At 44.4% G+C, this 18,776-nt stretch overlaps 1 protein-coding gene across 1 annotated transcript in view; it reads right to left on the bottom strand.

The window, feature by feature from the left end:
- The window catches only part of Bfsp2 (beaded filament structural protein 2), a 62,602-nt gene that overhangs the window by 23,122 nt on the left and 20,704 nt on the right, over window positions 1–18,776 (bottom strand). The window contains 2 exon segments of the mRNA NM_001173074.1: window positions 258–414; window positions 8,467–8,549. Coding sequence (NP_001166545.1) covers window positions 258–414; window positions 8,467–8,549 — 240 coding nt within the window.

Raw genomic sequence — 18,776 nt, 5'->3', positions numbered from 1 at the left:
TTCCAACCCAACACAGAATCCACCTCTTACTTCTGCTCAGTCCTATTGCTGCCTTCTGAGGTTCTAGACCAGTTGCTGAACTGGAAACCTTTGGACCCACTACATGGGCTTAAAAATACTTTCTGGCATTTTCTCCTGCAGGGCTTGGCAAGCAATGAAGAGAGGTTGAGAGGACGCTGTACCCTATGTTGGGCAGTAAATTGAGACAGAGGAGCACTCACACACGTTGCCCACACAGCAAGCCCAGTGCCACCTACCTCTTCATAGCTCCTTGACAGAAAGCCAAGTTCTTGTTTCAGACTTTCTATTTGACCTTCCAGATCCGTTTTGTTCAAATTAGCTTCATCGATGACTTTATACAGAGAGTTAATTTCATCTTCCATTGCCTTTCGAAATGGCTGCTCATTTTCATATCTGCAGATTAAAAGAACTTAATCAGCATATCTGGGTAACACAAAAAGAAAACAAAATCAAATTATAAATGTTACCAAAAGACCAATTATATGATAGGGTACAAATGTTAAGTCACTGTTCCAGTAACTTTGAGGGCACCAGTACTGCAATTGTCATAGGTTGATTAATAGAAAGGTGATTATGATCAGCTTCTGATGACCTGGCTTCACTGGGAACACAGTGCTCCAGGAATGTCTTCTCCAGGAGTTCAGATCGGGTCAGGGGATCCAGCATCTTCATCACTATCCTGAACTGTCCTGCTTTTCACCTGAGGACCCTTTAACAATCATTGCTAGGGACGTGATCAGTGCCAACTGAAGATCCCCAAACAGGAAATATGTTGGGATTCTACAACTGCAAACCCAAATGTCTTCAGAGACCACTGGGAGAATGTGGATGAGAGGCCAGTGCAGAGTCAGGGCTGCAGGGAGAGACAGGGATGGAAACACATGACAGAGCTCCTACTTCACCTACAGGACACAGTGCTGCTTAGCCCCTCCTCACTCCTGCTGTGTGGGAAGGGGCTTAGTCTGGGGGCCAGTTCTCTTAAGAAGATATGGGAAGCATAGATTGATATACATTTAGATTAAAATCTCTGGACTCGTAAAGATTTACAACTTTTGAACAGATGGTGGAGTAAAGACCAGCAGCAAAATACAGCCTCTCTCAAACCTGGAATTGAGACACCTGGAAAACAATCACTTGGTGAATTTAAAAAAAAGAAGTAGATCTCCAGAAACTGAGAGGGAGCTGATAGAAAAACTAGAAACTATAGAAAATCTGGAGGAATACACAATACAGAGAAAACAACAAAAAAGGCTCTGCTAACTCCAGGTTCCTGGGGAAGGAAAGACATTTTTCTGCCACACAAGGTAAAGCTGGAGCGGGTCAGCAGCCCCAGGAATAACAGACCATGATTGCAGTGCTGTGTCCAAGGAAAGCCCATGGTTACTGTAAACTGTAAAGGGCCATGGAATTTTACTCTGAAAGTAATCTCACATGGCAGGCTAGAATTGGAGAAGAAATCCAGAGCAGTACCTGTCCTGTCCTATTTGTTTAGTTGAGAGCCACTTCAGGGTTTCTGGGGTCACCATACCACAGTGACTGGGTGGAAGGTGGCAACAAGAGGGAGCTGTGGAGAAGGCATGGGCTAGGCATGGACCCCCAAGAAGTTTAAGCTTAGACAAGGAAGGACATGGAATCCTTTCTGTAGTAGGAAACTAGGCTGGTTATGGGTGATATTTGGAGGAGGCTGGGTTTTAAAGTACTGGTAGTAAGTCCAGTGGCCTGTTTGACATCCTGTTTCCCACCTTAGTGCTTACATCCAACATAGCTCAGTGGTCCATTTGTTTCTCCATCTGCCAACATGATCAGGGAGACACCGCAGCCTGGACTGTTGACACAGCCTGGGGTGTACAGACAGAAGGGTCTCGGGAGTAGAGGGGGTGGGGTGTACCTCAAAAATGCACAGATCATAAAGCTAGGTAGAGAAAGCTGTGATCTGGGGCCCACACAGGAACATAGAAATGGAGCAGTTATAGTGAATACAACTCTGGGTCAGACACCATTGACCAGCTGTGCCCAGCAAGAAACTCAGGGCAAGATTCAGCATTCGCATACAAAAACGTGAGTGTGGAGACAAAACGGATCTTAGTAGTGACTCACTATCCTTGCCTCCTATCTCATGGATTCCAATACTGAAAAGAAACCACTCATTCGAAAACAGAAGGATTTTTTCTTTTTGCAGACTCATTTCTCTTTTTCTTCATTGTTTTTTGGGGGCCTTGGTTTTTTCCTTTGTTTCTTTTTTATTTCACTCTTTGTTTTCTTTTGATTGTTCTTTTCTGTTGCTTTCATCTAGTCCAATTATTTTCTTTTACTCCTTAATAAGATCTTTTATCTCATTTTTTTCTTCTCTTTTAATTTTCAAAGTGTTTCTTTTATTTTTCCCTTCCCTATCTCACCATTTTTATTAGTATTGCTACTATTAAATTTTATTAATCTTTAGATAATTAGTTGACTCTATACTATTATTGTATAATTCTTTTCTATTGTTAATGGTGATATAGTTGTTGGACTTAGTAGATATTTACTGTATGTCAATATTTGATTATTACTGAAGATCCCTTTTCTATAGTAAAGGTGGTACAGTGATAGATTTTATTGTTTTTTGTGGTATGTCAATATTTAGTTTGTCTTTAACTCTTATTATTTTTGCTGATTTCCTTAGTATTATAAGGATGGCATAGTGTTGTGATTAGCTGATTTTTACCGTATGGCAATATCTGGTTTGTCTTTGTGTCATCAACAGTACTGCAGTTCATCCTCAGAGAATTGAGCACTGGGCTATTTATAATGTACTGTCCCCTCCCCAAATTAATGGAAGTGGTCAGATTTGGGGACAAAGGCAAAGACCTGTAGTAAATCACTGGGAAGTAGACACCAATTAAAGAGATCTCCATACTAGCGAAAAGTCCACTCTAATCAATCTTTAAGCATGTACACATACACACGCACACACACACACACACACACACACATTCAAAGAGAAATGTGGGAAAACAACACAACAAAATCCTTCGAAATTCAGGCATGATGGTGTACCCTGTAATCCCAGTGCTTAGGAGGCTGAGGCAGGAGGATTACAGAGAGTTTGAGGCCAGACTGGGCTACATAGTGAGTTCAAGTTCAGTCTGAACTACATAGCAAAATCTTGTCTCAGAAAACAAGAACAACAAAACAAAACAAAATACTTCAAACAAACTCAAAGCTGACTCATGGGGCATTGACGGGGAGGAAATCAAAAGCAGAATTATATGAAGTGCTAAAAGAAGAAAGAAGAGGAGAAGGAGGAGGAGGAAGAGAAGCCCAGCTCCAAAAGGTGCTGGAGAGCTCAGAGATGATATAACCAAGTAGCTAATGGACTTACCCTGTTTCTCCAAAGTGACCTAACTGAAAAACAGTCTGCCTTGAAAACTAGAGATCAAAAAATGCTTAGCCCCATTCAGCCTGTCTTTGGTTTATCTGCCAGCTCTATTCTCTTGCTTGCTGGCTACTCTGTAAGGCAGGTAAGTCAGGAGTAGCTGATCAGGGCAGGCATTTAGTTCTCTAATTTTCGAGGCTGATTATGTTTGTTTTTTTTTTAATCTATGGCTTATCTTTTAGGAAACATGGTAGTAAACACAATGACCAGTGATCTTACATAAGACACTGATAAAAAGCTGGCTGAGATAAACATGAATGACCAGTGAAGAATTAGAGTTCACAAAAAGAGACCAAATTGAAATCTAGCAGATAATTCTGTTGGAAGTATGGGCAGCACAAGTGACCAGTGTGAGGACAGAGTGCCAGAATGAGAAGATAGGGCTGAGACAAGTGACCACATACTCAGAGAGATCTTAAAAATAACAAGAGAACATGGATAACAATAACAATACCAAGAGAAAAATGGATGCAAGAGCTTGATACAAACAAGACTAACCTAAGATCAACTGGAATTAGTGAAAAGTCAGAAGACAGCAAGAGTGCTGTGAGAACCTGTTTACAGAAATAATAGCAGAAAAGTGCAGGTATGGAGAAGGAATTTAACACAGAGATAATCAAGGCATGTAGAACACTGACCAGCCATGATCAGAAAATAATTTCTCACTGGATGTGCTCTGCGAGGTCATGGCCAGCTTGTACTACACAGCAAGACCCTATCGAGAGACAGAAAGAGAGAGATGAGAGAGAGAGAGAGAGAGAGAGAGAGAGAGAGAGAGAGAGAGAGAGTTTCCCCCTCTCCATGACATATGATCAAAATCTCAGAAGTCCAACACAAAGACAGAATATTAAAAGCCATTAGATAAAAACAACAAATAACTTATAAAAGTAAACCTATTAGAATTACAGCAGAGTTCTCAATGCAAACATTCAAGGCCAGGGGAGCTTGCAGTGAAGTGTTTCGAGCCCTAAGAGAAAATACCTGCTAACCCAAACTGATGTATCTTGAAAAACTAACTTTAAAAATTATTGAATAAATAAAGTCTTCCCATGACAAACACCACTCTAAGAAATTAATAGCCACTAAACCAGCTCTCTGAAAAATTCTCAAGGATATTCTAGACAGAGACAATGGAGCCAACATGCCAAAGAGTCTAATGGAACGAATATGCTAGGTAAGGTGATCAGCTATGCAGAAGGAGGAAAAAGGAATCGGCAACAGGAAAATGCAAAGACAGGAATAAACTAGTATCTTTCAGTAATAACCCTCAATATGAATGACCTCAACATTGGAATTGAAAGATACAGATTGGCAGATTGCATCAAAAAAGCAACCCCATATTGTATAAGCGAAACACATTTAATCCAAAAAAGAAATTCATGGGCTGAAAATCAAAGGATCAAAAATAACACCTCATGGAATGGGAGCCTGAAAACAAGCAGGAATAGCTATCTTATTTTTGGACAAAGTGAACTTCAAACAAAACTTATTAGAAGAAGCAAAGATGGTCACTACATATTAGTTAAGGAAACAATTCAATAGAAAGCAAGAACAATTATATCCATATCTATCTATCTGTGTCTCTGTATCTATCTAGCTCTGTATCTCTGTATCTATCTATCTATCTATCTATCTATCTATCTATCTATCTATCAGTATATATCTTGAACACTAGCACACCTAACTTCACAACACAAACACTAGTGGACACAAAAAAGATCCAATAAACACCAGCAAGATCAGTGGTGACCTTAATACTCCATTTTCACAAATAGATCAACTAAACAAAAAGTTAACAAAGAAATACCGTAGCTCAAACAAATGGACTTACTAGATATTTACAGAGTGTTCTAGCCTACTACAATAGAATGCACATCCTTCCCAGCGACACAGGAACTTTCTTCAAAGTAGCCTACATAGTGTTTTTGTAAAGCCTGCTAAATAAATACAAAAGAATCAAAATCATCCTATGTATCCTTTCAGGTACCAGCACACTTAAACTGGATATAATTTGCAAAAGAAACCAGAGAAAATTTACGTGGTTATTAAATAACACATGCCTAAACACCCAATGCATCACAGAATAAATCAAGAATAAAACTAAACAATTACTAAATTAAAACAGTAATGCCAAAACAACATATGAAAACCTATGAGTTACGATGAAAACTGTCTTAAAATGGAAATTTATGGCCGTGAGTTGCTTCCATCCTAGTCTGCAAAATCTCTAGTTTGCAGTAGAGAACTCCTTGCATGGAAACTCTGGGAACTCCTTGACACGTTGGCCAATTTCTACTGATTTCATTCCTTTCCTTCCATGGCTGCACCACTCAGCCAAATATCACCTACCCATAAATGGGAGAAATAGCAGATTTCTCATTCTAAGAAGCATCTTCAGATTTCAGAATGAATAAGGGACTATAAAGTTCAATATTTAACTTCTACCCTATGATGGTTCCTTGACAGCATTCTTGATAGGTGATCAGATCGTGTGTGGCCTTTGCTTGCATAATTCATTGCTGATAACCTCACTCTTTTCAAAGTCTCCATCTCATTTTGGGAATGCTCTAATTATTTACATTTCTTCCTCCAAGAGTGTAAGTCTCCATTGCTGTAGAAGTCTGGGTTCCAACCTCCATTCTCATGCTCACTGGGGATATGGCTGGGGATATGGCTCAGCAGCAGAGAACATGCTTAGCCTATGTGAGACACTGAGTTTAATCTCTAGCACTGGAAAAACAAGTTAAATGAAGGAATCAAGGACAGAGCCCTGCTGCATGCCACCCAGGATAGTCTTCAGAGCTGGACCAAATCTTTTGGGTCAGTCTCAGGATGGTGTCTGAAATACCTTTTTGGCTCTCTTTATGTGGGACTAAGTTTTCTTGCTTTTTCTTTCTTTGATACTGGGGATCTGGCATCTGCCTGGGTTGCAAGTCTCATCGGGGTTGCTCCGTGAGCAGCAGCTGCAACGCACTGCTTCCCATTTCCAGGAGAAGCAGCTTCCTCACACCCTTCTGCCCCGCACGCAGCCTCAGTCATTGCCAGCTCAGTGCCTGCCAGAGCTTCAAGACCCTATGTCACCCCTCTAGCCGTGCTGTCTCACTTCACCTGTGGCTCATCCCAGCCAAGACACCCTCAAGTTTATTGAAGCTATTCGTTTAATCATTCCACAAACATCTGTTTAACATTGATCTTGCATTGGGCACTATTATAGCTGCTGGTGATGTTACTGAGGACCCAAGAAGACCTAGCCCCTGAATTCAATGACTCATGTGTGAATGCATCTATGTGAATGAATAAATGAATGAATGAGTTAAACACATTTAAGCCAGGCCCTACCTTAATTTCATACTTCACCAAGTTCTACTTTAAATTGGTGTACATGGTTGTGTGTTTTGGTGTTGTTTGTTTTCATGATTGCTTTGGTTCTGGGGATTGAACAGAGGGATTTTGCACTGAGCTACATCCCAGAACTTTTTTACTTTGAGGCAAGGTCTCACTGAGACACGAAACTGCCCAAGCTGGGATTGAACTTTTGGTCTTCCAGACTAAACCTCCCAGAGTGCTTGGACTACAGTCATGTGACACCACACTTGGCTCAGATATTATTGGGCACATGGTTCTATGCCCAATAATATCTACCTTTTAAACATGGCATATGTAATTTTATTGAAAAAAAATTAGACTTCTGGACTCAGCGCTGTTGTGTGAACAGCTTAAAATTGTCATCCTTTTTTCCTCTCATAAGTGCTAAGGATTGGACCCGAGGTCTTGTGTATGCTGAGCGCTCTCTGTACTGCTGAGCTCCTGCCCAGCCCTGCCAACCTCAGTCTCTCCCTATGTGGGCAGCTGCCAGGGGCTGCAGTGATGGCTTCACCAATGATGCTTCTGTGGCCACCACATCATAAGCAAGATGTGGGTGAGAGCCACCTGGATTCCTGGGTGGCTTGTACTAGAGATCTGTGCTGTGGATGGAGAAACAGTTTCTCAAGCTTGCCCTAAGTTGTCTCTACCCTTAGACATGATTGTCTCCCATGAAGGCTCCCAACCACATGCCTCTCCTGCTTTGTCTTTAGCAGTTTAGAGAGACCTTCCCCTGAGTACTAATCCCCCTGCTCCCCGTGTGCCCAGCTCTCAGGACACCCTTGCCCACAGGATAGTCTCAGAGTTAAGTGTTCACTCACCAAAACAGTCTTCCTTTCATTTCTCCATTAGATTGCTGCTTCCCAACTCCATTGATCTTTATAATTTTGCCCTAAATGAATATTCCCAGCACTACTATTCATTTTATATTTCCCTTAAACATATAAGGTAAATCTTACATAAAATTTAGGAGCTCTTTATATAAGATGAACTTTATATTGCTATTATAAATGGTGCTACTAGAGAGAAAAGCTAGCCTCATGGGTCATAAATAGAAAGTAACTATAGAAACAAATACGTAGCTGTTAAAAATAAAATGTTTATCATTATACCACTTAAGTGACCTGCATCAGCCATGCATACAGCACACACTGGGAGCACAGTGTTGAGCTTTAGTACAGAGGTTCTCAAGCTTGCATACTAAAATCTTCTGGGGAGATTAACAGGGCACTGGTTCCATTGGTCTGTCAGACTGGGCACTGCTATTCTTGATGACCACAGAATTCCACTATGCAACTGATGTTGAGAACCATTACTCTAAACCAGCACTGAGGACCAACAGGACTGACATCCCTGGGAACTTATTAGAACTGTAAATGATGGCCACAGCTCTGGACCTATGGAATCAGATACCTAGGGTGGGGACCAGCGGTGTACATTTTCTGTAAGACCCCCGGTGTGCTACAGCTCAAGAACTCTGCTCTCAACTAAGTGATACTGGATAACAGTTCTGAGCCCTTGTGGCTCTGAATCCTTTGGGGACCTCTGTCATCCACCCTTTCCTTTCATGAGGGAAGAGTTGAGGGATGCAGATGGTGATATTGCTATTGGCCTTGCCCAGGAATCTGGGGCTGTGCGGGGCTGTCCCTGCTGCTGGAGACTGTTACCTTTCTTTAAAGTCATCTGCTCCCGCCTGAATGGTCTCTGTCTGCAGCATGAGCTGAGCGTTTTCCAAGACAGCCTCGCCCACCTGGAATGACATGCAGAGGAGATAGGTCACTCACTTGCCACTGTGTCTTGTGTCAGATACAAATACCGTGGAGCTAAAGGTACCTTTCACACAGCAGGTATTTTTAGAATTAGTCTCCCTCTTTGAAAAGGAGGATGATGATGAGGAGGAGGAGAAGGAGAAAGAGGAGGAGATTAAAAGGTAGAAGATCTGAGTTAGATTAGAGTTAGAAGTTTGGAAAAAAATTGTTATTCAAAGACAGACCTGTTGATAGCCTCTGTCACAGCTATGAGCTCTTAACAATCTGGGAAAGATTTCTGACTCCCTGAATGAAGTTTTCCAGGTTTTCCTTTGCAGATTGGAACACATTTTGGTCAGGGATGCCTTCAAAGCTGACCGAGTCTCGATCGATGGTGCCTGGCAGAATTTCCAGTGATGACTGAAAGTCTTGTTACACTGCCACCTGACACCGGGCACACACAGCTGCTGAGGACATGAGATGGAGCAGAGAGGGCCAAGGAAACTGCAAATTTGACTTAACTGTCATTAATTTAAATGTAAATGTCCAGCAGTTACTATATTGGTCAGTGTAGTTCTAGAATTTTATCTACTTTCTAATGTACATGTGAATATAAACATTTTATATATAATTTAGTGATTTCATGGACACTTGAGTAATTTTCAAACTTGGCTCCCCAAGCCCCTTGGAGTACGCTACAAGTGGGGTTGATAAGGGGTTTTCAACACACACAGACACACACAAATTTTAAAAATTATTTATTTTTATTTTTGGGGGTATTGGATATTAAACCTGGGGATCTCACACTAAGCAAGTGTTGTAAAACTGAGCAATATCCCCAGTCCTTTTTAAAAATTTTATTTTGAAGCTGGGCATGGTGGCACACATCTGTAATCTCAGCACTTGGGAGGCTGAGGCAGGAGGATTGTTGTGAGTTCAAGGCCAGCCTAGACTACATAATGAGACCTTATCTCAAATAACAAAATCACCAGCAGCAACAAAAAAATTTTATTTTTAGATATAGTTGCTTTGGCTAAATTGGCCAAGCTGTCCTCAAACTTGTGATTCCCCAGCCTCAGTCTCCTGGGTAGCTGGGATTATAGCATCCACTACCATGCCCAGAAAAATTCTATTTTTTTAAATCAGTACTGGGGATCAAACTCATGACCGTGTGCTTGCAAGGCAGGGGCTTATGCCACTGAGCTAAATCCCCAACCCCCCAAATTCTATTTTTAATTGACAAATAATAATTACATATATCTAGGGAGCTAAATCCCCAACCCTCCAAATTCTATTTTTAATTGACAAATAATAATTACATATATCTAGGGTGTATAATCCAATATTTTAAATACATGTTTTACATTGTGGAATGATTAAATCAAGTTAATGACATGCTCAAAATCACTAATCATCAGGGAAATACACATAAAACCACAATGACATCATCTCACTTATGATGGCTCTTATCAAAAATATGAAAGAGAGCAAGTGCCGGCGAGGATGTGGCTAAAAGGCAACCCTTGTACACTGTTGGTGGGCATGTAAATTAGTCACAGCCACAATGGAAGATAATAGGAAAGCTCATGATTGAGCAATCCCACTTGTAAGTTTATAACTAGAGTTGCACATTCTTTATCAACTAGAAGGAGGTCTACACGCACCAAAGATGGAAGACAGGAATGATGGGGGAAATACACGAGAGAGGGACAGATCCTACCATGCCTGTTCCCCCTTGTGCCTCAGGGCCAGGCTGGAGCAAAGATTAGTTTTGCTTGTGGAAATCCAAAGAAATGAAGCAAAGTTAAGATGGTGACATTAGAACAGGGGGAGAGGTAATTGCTTTTTCCGTGAGACTTGGCTCTACCCCATCCACGCTCCCTGGCTTTCCCCCATCAGAGCTTTGTCCCACTGTTTTGAGATGGCCTGGCCCCTTGCCAAGGAGCAGCAGATCCTCCACTGCTGTGTCCCTAAGGCCTGGCTAGTTTGAGACATTCCTTAAATATTTGTTGAATGAATGGGTGAATACATGAAACACGTGACCATGGGTGACCAGTTCCCAGGCTTTCCCTGGCTCAGACCAGGGGGTTGTTTCCCAGAAACCATCAAGAAGGGGCTTTAAAAATGGACCCATGATCTTATTTGTATTCTGACACAGTGAGGCCAACAGATTAGGGTAACAGCCACTGAGAAGACACAGTAAGTCCCTGACTTGGGAACAAGTCCCCTTCTGGGAGAATGTTTGGAAGTCGGATATGTTCGCAAGGCTGACAAAGTGAGACACAGAGGAACCTTGTGAAAATTGGTCACTCATGGGGACTTAGCTCTAATGTATTACTCACAGTTCCTTAGAAGGGGCGTGCACTATGCCAGTGTCCAAGGGGGCAGCACCGGGCTGGTCAGGAGGGAACACAGCTGATGCACAGATGTGTGGACTTGTGTAATTCATGGGCGGGAAAGCCTGAAGCAGAGTAAGTGCCTAGGCACTACGACTGGCTGATTCAAATATGCACAGAAGCCTGTGGGCTGCAGGAGTGATCCCTAGTTCTCTGCTGGCTAGCTGTGCCGTGGCGAGGGCCGTGTCACTTGGCAGAGGCTGTAGGGTGGGAGCAGAGCCTAGCATTGGTTATTTTGCTTATATTAAAGGTGAGCATGGGCAGGTGGTTTATCTTCTTAGGAATTAGCTAATTTTCCTGGTCAGTGAGGTCCCAAATACTATAGCAGCAAGAACAGAGATACAGGAGCTGAATATAATGACTACGAAGGACTCTGCCCATACGTGGCCTTCCTTCCTGAGGAATGGCTGAGCCTCCTCTGCATGCTGCTTTACAGAGCTGCCCAGACCACAGTCAGAAGAGCCCTCTGACCCATCCTTCACAGTGCCACTTTGTGGATGACAGTTGAGGCTGAGGTTATCATGCCGTTCAGCTTCCCGCAGAGACACCCTTGGCAAATGCCCCACCCAGGCACTGGCTGCCAGGTTATACACAGTATGCAGATCGTGGGCCCAAAAACCACACTATGGAGAAAATTGCTTCAAAAGAGACATAGAGGAGGAAGTATATAACGCCGATGCATGCAGATGTGGGGCTCAGCTTACACAATTCTGGAAACCCCTTTTAAGAAAAATAAATAATGACCAAAATCAAATTAGCCATTAGACATGGGACAGAGTAGGTGCAGGCGAGGGACCCTGAAGCTTTAGGCTACCCACTTCGGGATAGATTAGTTATTAACTGCTTTTACTACTTTTAACTTAGGATCCAAGGAGTAGACAGAAAAAGAAAAATATACAACCCAACCCAACCCTTAGTGTGTGTAGAATGCAGCTCTGAAGAGACCAAATGGTGGCTGTCATGCAACCACAGGCTCCGCTGTGTGGAGTCAACATGGCCACCATTGGATCTACTTCCTTTGGGGCTGTGGGCCCAGGAAACCAGGGTGTTGCTCTGCCCAGCTTCAGAGGCACAGAGCATGTGATTTTGCAGCATTTTCTCAGTTGGCGGCAAACTTATTTATAAATAAGAGGATGACTTGAGCCATCTGCGAAGGGGCTGGGTGGGAAATGCAGAGTGCTTCCAGGTGAGATGAGGTGAGAGGCCCGGCTTCTCAGTTTCCTTGCTCCTCGATGACCTGAGTGCTCCTCTAGGACAAGGACAGGAGTGCCTCCTGGGGTAATTGGATGCTGTCCAGCAGATAGAGTGGCTCTATCCAAATATCTGTCCTCAGAGGCTTGTGCCATCTCGGACTGCAGGGAGCTGGAGGCTGTCCTGCTTTTGCTGTTGTTTAGTAACAAGCAGGGGTTTATTCCACCCTCAAGCAGAGGCTAATTATAGGCCTTGACTTGCCAAAGTACAGCTTGCTGGCCCCGCTTTCCCATCGCCTGCCCAAATGGGAATCTGAAAATAAACCGGCGGCCCCCACTATTCAGCCTAGGAGAGCTACACTGTTCCCTCGCTGTCCCCAGCCAGGCTGGGGCAACCCCTGCTTGGGGTCTGTGGTCCTTCAGCCTCCCTAGCCAAGGAAAAGCCGAGGAGAAGCCAGGCGGGCAGCCTGCGGAGGGCTCAGATTTTCCCTGAGGTTTAGCACAGATTGAGGACTGGGACAGTGGCCCGGGGCCATGGGGCCAAAAGTAAAATATGGAGCCTTCAGAGGACAAAGAACATCTTTGTCTCTGCCAAGGAAGTCCTTCATGAACTCTTCCCAGGGCAGCGAAAGAGAAAGAAGAGGGAAAGAAAGTCGCCTTTGCTGACCACCAGCTGATGGGCAACTAGCTTAGGCTGGCTTGTTGTGGCTCAAGAGAGCGGACTGTGAGCCAGTCATTAAGCACAGCTACCATGGAAAATTACATAGTGTGAACTTACAATTAAATATGCTATTTTAAAACAAAGCTAGTAAATACTCAAAATACAAAGGTAGTAAATATTCATCACGTAGAATTGTTTGGTCTGTTCGAGCGAGTGTTATCTCTACTTTTGATGTTATTTGCACCTGAATGGCAGAAATGCTACAAAATAACACACTTTGCACACCTCTCCTCCTCCCCCTGCATTCAGTGACACGTTGGTAGCTTGATGCCAGCCATGGGGAGGGGATTCACGCCGGAGACATTGGCAGACACTGTGAACCAGAGACTTATCCACAGAGAGCCATGGATGAGGAGACACCAGCCGTGCCCCACAGAGAACTCCTGCACTTCACATTCATGATTTTGCAGAAGGCTCACAGCACCCCTAGTAGGCTGCTGTCAAGACTTCGGAAGCACCCAGGCTCAGGGAACTGTAGTAAGTTGTCTAACTCTCACAGCTGGGAAGCAGTGGAAACAGAAAGTCTCTTCAGGTAATCCCAGCTCAGAAGTGTGTGCATTTTTGTCCTTAGCTTTGAGAGCAAAAAGGCCCATTAGCATCAAAAGACACTTGCAGGGATTGTTCTCTGTTGCTCTATAGAACAGAACAATCGGGTTTTCTAATTCCTTATTTGGGCTGCATCGCGAGGATAAAGAGATACTTACTAGATGTGAGGATGGCAATCAGACCAGACCAGACCAGACCAGACCACACCACACCACACCACACCACAACACACCACACCACACCACACCACACCACAACACACCACACTGGCTCTCCTTCCAATCCCTCTGTTTTCATTTCATATCCCTGTAAACTGAGAAAGCTGGGGGCCAGATCTGTAGGTCCGACATCAAGGGCCCAGAGGACTTGTGCTGCTGGGTCGCTTTCAAGCCCCAGAGAAGAAAGAACATTTGTATTTTAAATGCTAGAGATGCGCATTAACTATCTGGTCCCCTTTGATTTACCACTGACGCAGATGCAAATTAACTCTGCCTCCTGGGTCACGGAGAATCTTCTTCCAGGGAAAGCTATGCACACACCACATGTTACGATGCACATCGCTGGCCCGATGCTACAAATACAAGATTTTTTCACCCCAGTACTGGGGATTGAACCCATAGTCTTGGCACTAAGCTCCAGCCCCAGTGTTTTTTGTGTGACCTTTTATTTTGACACAGGGTTTTGCTAAACTGCCAAATTACCCAGATTAGGCTCATACTTGCAATCTTCTGCCTCTGCCTCCCAGAGTTCTGGGGTTACTGATATGTAAAAACATACTTGGCTAACATACAGGACTCTTTACTCATGACCCGAGAATCATTCTTGCCCTCCTTTTTAGTGGGAAAAAGTACGAATGAAAGTATTAGTGGCCTTACGAGGTCAGGCTGGCAGCATGTCGTGAGGAGTGCTGCAAGGCCCACTAGGAAAAGCCCCCTTCTGACTTCCTTCTGCACAGACTCTGAAACACCACCATCACGGCTTCATGGTTTAAGGCCAGGCCTTTGTTAAGAAGAGACTTCACTGGAGCAGCATTAGTGGGAATTGCTGTGTGATATCAGGTGGCCTTGAGAGAAACAGACTCAGGACTAGTAAGTTTTAATGGAGAGAGAAACAAGAGCAATTTCCAAGCATTACATGCTGTCCAATGGGGACAGCCTGGGGTGAGCTCAGGGGAGGGCCTGGAGGTGTGGTAGATTGTGAGATAAGCCCTGACGGGTGGATCCAGAAGGGGAGGGGCAGATGGAGCTCTGGTCTACTGCTCCTCCACAGGAAGCTTCCCTTTCCCTAGTTGGTTCTCAAAGAGCGTTCCCTGGACCAGCAGCACCAGCACCCCTAGAACTGAGGACAAGAGCATACGCCAGCCTCTATCTTACATGCACAGATCAGAGTTTCTTGGGCTCCCCAACAATCTGTAATTTAACAATTTACCTGACACTTCCTGAGCAACTTGCTTTGCGCAAAGACATAAAACAATGTCATAGTGGCCATGTTGCTGAATACTTTACTCTGTACCAGGCAGCCTCCAAGGCAGGGGCTTCCGGCATACTCAACACTGCTGCTTTCCTGAGGCTGTCTCCAGGCCTGCTCACCCCAGTGCACCAGCACACCTTCTCCTTGGCCTACACCTCTGACCCTCACTGCCTGAGAAATCCCACTGTACTTCAGTGCTGATCTCAGATGTGGCTTCCTCTGTAAAGCTCTACTCTTCATCCATTCTTTTCTCCTGCATGTAGTCATTGCTTACTCAATGACAAGTTTCATGCTGGTTGCAGGGGGGAACTAGCAGCTTTTGTAGGAGGTTTACAAGGTAGGCAAAGGCCAGACTCTGGCAGGACAGCTCAGACATAACGGGAAGGAGGCCAGACTTACTGGGAAGCCAGTGGAAAGTTTTGAACAGGGTACAGACATACTCTCTGTGTTATGTGGACTCCTCTGAGCCCAGAGGGAGGTGGACCTAGGGACAGGGGCTCTTGCTATAGTCCAGGGAGTCCATCTTATTTATAATTGTGGCACCTATAAGGCTAGGGAGAGGGAAGGCCAGAGAAGCAGATAGACTTGACCTACGTGGAGGATGGGGCAGTGCTTGACATGGTGTATTTGTGCAGACAATTAAGGAAACAAGCTAAATAACCCCTAGGTGTTTGAGCTATTGGAAGCAAGGCACAGCCTTTGCTGATTCTCCACGCCACATCGCCACATCGTCCCAGCCTCTGAATTACACCCCACCCTGTGGCTTGTCATCCCCATCTTAACACTTTAGTGTGGGCAGAGATAGTCTTTCTTCCTTCTCCCCCTTCTGACTTTTTGTTTTGTCTTTTCTGTGGTACTGGGAACAATCCAGGACCTTCACACTGAGCTATGCCCCTAGCCATTTTTGTATTTTTTAATTTTGGGGGGCAAATCTCATTCAGTCACTAAGTAACTTAGCCTGGCTTCAAACTTGGCATCCTCCTGCTTCAGCCTCCCAGGGTCCTGGGATTATAGGTGTGTATCCTTCATGTTGCCTCATTCTTGAACCCAGCTCCTTTTACCATCTTGGCTCAGTTCCTTGGAGGAGGTAATACTAAGATTCGGGTTCCTCGTCCTTAGAATGAGAATCATAACATTCCCTACCTCTTGGGGCAGTTGCAAGAATTCAACGAGCCGATTTATGGAAAGCGCTCAGCCGACTGCCTGGCACAAGTACTCCATGAATGGTAGCCATTATTGTTATTGTTGTTTGTCTTAGTACAAAGAGCTTGTTCAATGAATGTTGGATGAATTAAATTGGTTTATGTGGTCTGGCCCTTTTCCCATTCCTTTTTCCTTTCTTCGTTTTCTTTGGCTGGGGGAGGAAGAGGATATAACTGAGGCCTTGCTCACGCAGGCTTGGGCTCTGCACTGAGCTGCAACCCAGCTCCCTGCTCCACTGACTTTGAACACACAGGTGGTTGAATGAAGACTTCCATCTAGTGGCTTGATGTATTTTCTCTTTCAGTTTTCCGGGTCTACAGTCATTTGAAAACCCTGGTCATTTGTATTGTGCTGAGGAGGAGTGTGTCTTTCTGCTGTCTGCTCTGGGGATGTATTTATTAAAATAAATTTATTAAAATAAAGCTGGTGGTGGCAGATGAGGGATTTGACCATTATTGTGTTTGAGAAAGGCAAAGTCAAGCAGAATTTTTAAAAAGGTTATCATTTAGGCCCAAGAATACAGTTGATGCTTCAGCTGGAGTTAAAGATATTGGCATCATGGCGGCTCGAGCTGCAGGCTGAGGAGGCGACAGGCAAGGCTGGGCTCCTGGGAAATTAAACTCAGCTGGAGCAGAGGCAGGACGTGAAATTCCCTTGGGAAGCCTTCTCACACTTATTTGGCTTTCAAGTTGAGGACGGATGCTCAGCACGATTTGCTTCCAGCAATTAATGATCAAGAAGCCACTAGCTATCCCTAGCACCCTAGTGACGCTGCTCCTATCAAGATGGCAGAGACTGGCACTAGCCATGCCCACAGATGCCTCCCTGCACTCACCTCGAGCTTCCTGGTGAATTTGCCATAGAAAACGTATTTTTCTCTCAGTTCCCACTCCCACGACACTACTCCTACTGCTTCACTGATTATTTTTTCTCACGATTCCCTGTCTCACTCTGTCTTCTCTCTTCTCAGGTCCCTAAATGCTCAAATTTCTCAAGTTTGGGTCTTGGGCTTCTTCCTATCCCTAAGTATCTCAATCTATTCATGGAGATTTAAATGCCATTGTGTGTGGCATGACCCCACCCTTTTTATGTTTCTAGCTCTGAACTTTCAACTCTCTCTCTCTGGCATCTTTACTTGGCTGTTTCATGGGCATTTCAAACTTAATATGTCCCCCAAAGAGAAATGTAGATTTTTGTCCTCAAGTCTTTCTTTTCCCCAGTTCCCCTCACTCTCCATGTCAGCAGACAGCACCAACATCCTGCCTCTCACTTTCTCTCATCTTCCACAAATGAATCCAACAGAGTCCAGTCTGATCTAATCAAAAGTGCCTTTTGGGCTCACTGTTTCTCTCTCTGTCTTCTGATGTCACCCTCATGCATGGCACCAGATGGTATCTTATGCCACATCCTTCTATCTCCCTGTTTATTCTTTTCTTCTCTGATGTATTTTACAGCCTGCTTTCAGGATGATCTTCTAACTCCCCAAATCAGATCACATCACTGTGATTAAAGTTAACCCAACTTTTCAGAGGTGTCTCTTCTACTTAGAAAAAACCCAAACTTCTGACATAGACCTTCAGAGCCCCACCTGCTTATCAAGCTTCTCATTACTCCCAAGGCTCCAGCCATGCTGGTCTCTGGGCTTTCTAAGTCACAGTCACCTCGCTCCTGCCTCACAGCCTTTGCATCTGCCAAGCTTCTTCACATAGGTAACCCCCTCATCCCGATCAGCCCACCCAAAGCAGAGTGTCCATTGCTCTGCCCCTCTCTGCCTTGTTAGCTTTCCTTAACACATGTAATATGGTTTGTAATTATTACTAGTTCTTGTTTGTCAGCTGACTTGAGAAACTTCCTTTTCTTTCTTGTTTCCAGACACTAGCAGATAGTAGAATTAAGAACGAATTAAGGATCCAAGCATTAGTAGAATTAAAGTAGAATTTAGGATCCCAGCAATAGCAGTGCCTTGGAGGACCAAAGTAGGGAAGACTGTGCCACCTGCTGCCACTGGAGGAGTCCTGGTGTAGCCACACAGGCTGAGAGAAGTAGCCATGCCACCACGCACCTGTGGCCACTGGGGAAGCCTTTGGGGAGCAGCTGAGTCCCCACTTGGGTGTTCCAGTCACCGTTGATGCTGCTCTATCTCCTTATCACCCTCAGAGAAGAGCCCAGGGTGTAGGAGGTGGCAGAACTGTTGGACAGAGTCTTTTGCCATTTTTAGGCAAAAAGGAACATGTTAGTCCCTAGGAGTTGCCCTCTGTCATGATGAGGACAGAATTCCTTAAGCCCCACACTTCCTAGAAGCCTCCATACTCCTCCAACTCCTGGTTTGGAGATCACCAGGCACCCCACCCCCAGACACCTAGGAAACAAAAGGGCTGGCTTTGGATGGCAGTACCAGAGTGGAATGCTGAATAGGTTTATCTAGTACTGCATATTCACAATAGTCCTGGGTGCATAAGATAGGGAGCTTACTGAGAGCCAGCTTTCCATTTTCTCCAGATGCCCCAACTAAATTTAAGGTATGAGCATAAGACCCACCGAGATTCAGTGTTCCTGGTCGCCATCAGGAAACTTGTTTCCTATGGGCAGCCTGTGCAGGCAGGGAGAAGCAGCCAGACCCACCCCTGTGTGCCCACCACCACTGGGACTCTTGCTTCCCTCAGGTCACCTGCATGGGTAGGAGAAACAGCAGACTCACTTCTG

The sequence above is a fragment of the Cavia porcellus genome, unplaced genomic scaffold (genome assembly GCF_034190915.1).
Source record: "Cavia porcellus strain 051 isolate PalLab524CR breed Dunkin Hartley unplaced genomic scaffold, mCavPor4.1 scaffold_5, whole genome shotgun sequence".
Taxonomy (NCBI): Eukaryota; Metazoa; Chordata; class Mammalia; order Rodentia; family Caviidae; genus Cavia; species Cavia porcellus.
Note: the sequence above shows the minus strand (reverse complement) of the source record. Positions and strands in the feature narration are given on the sequence as shown.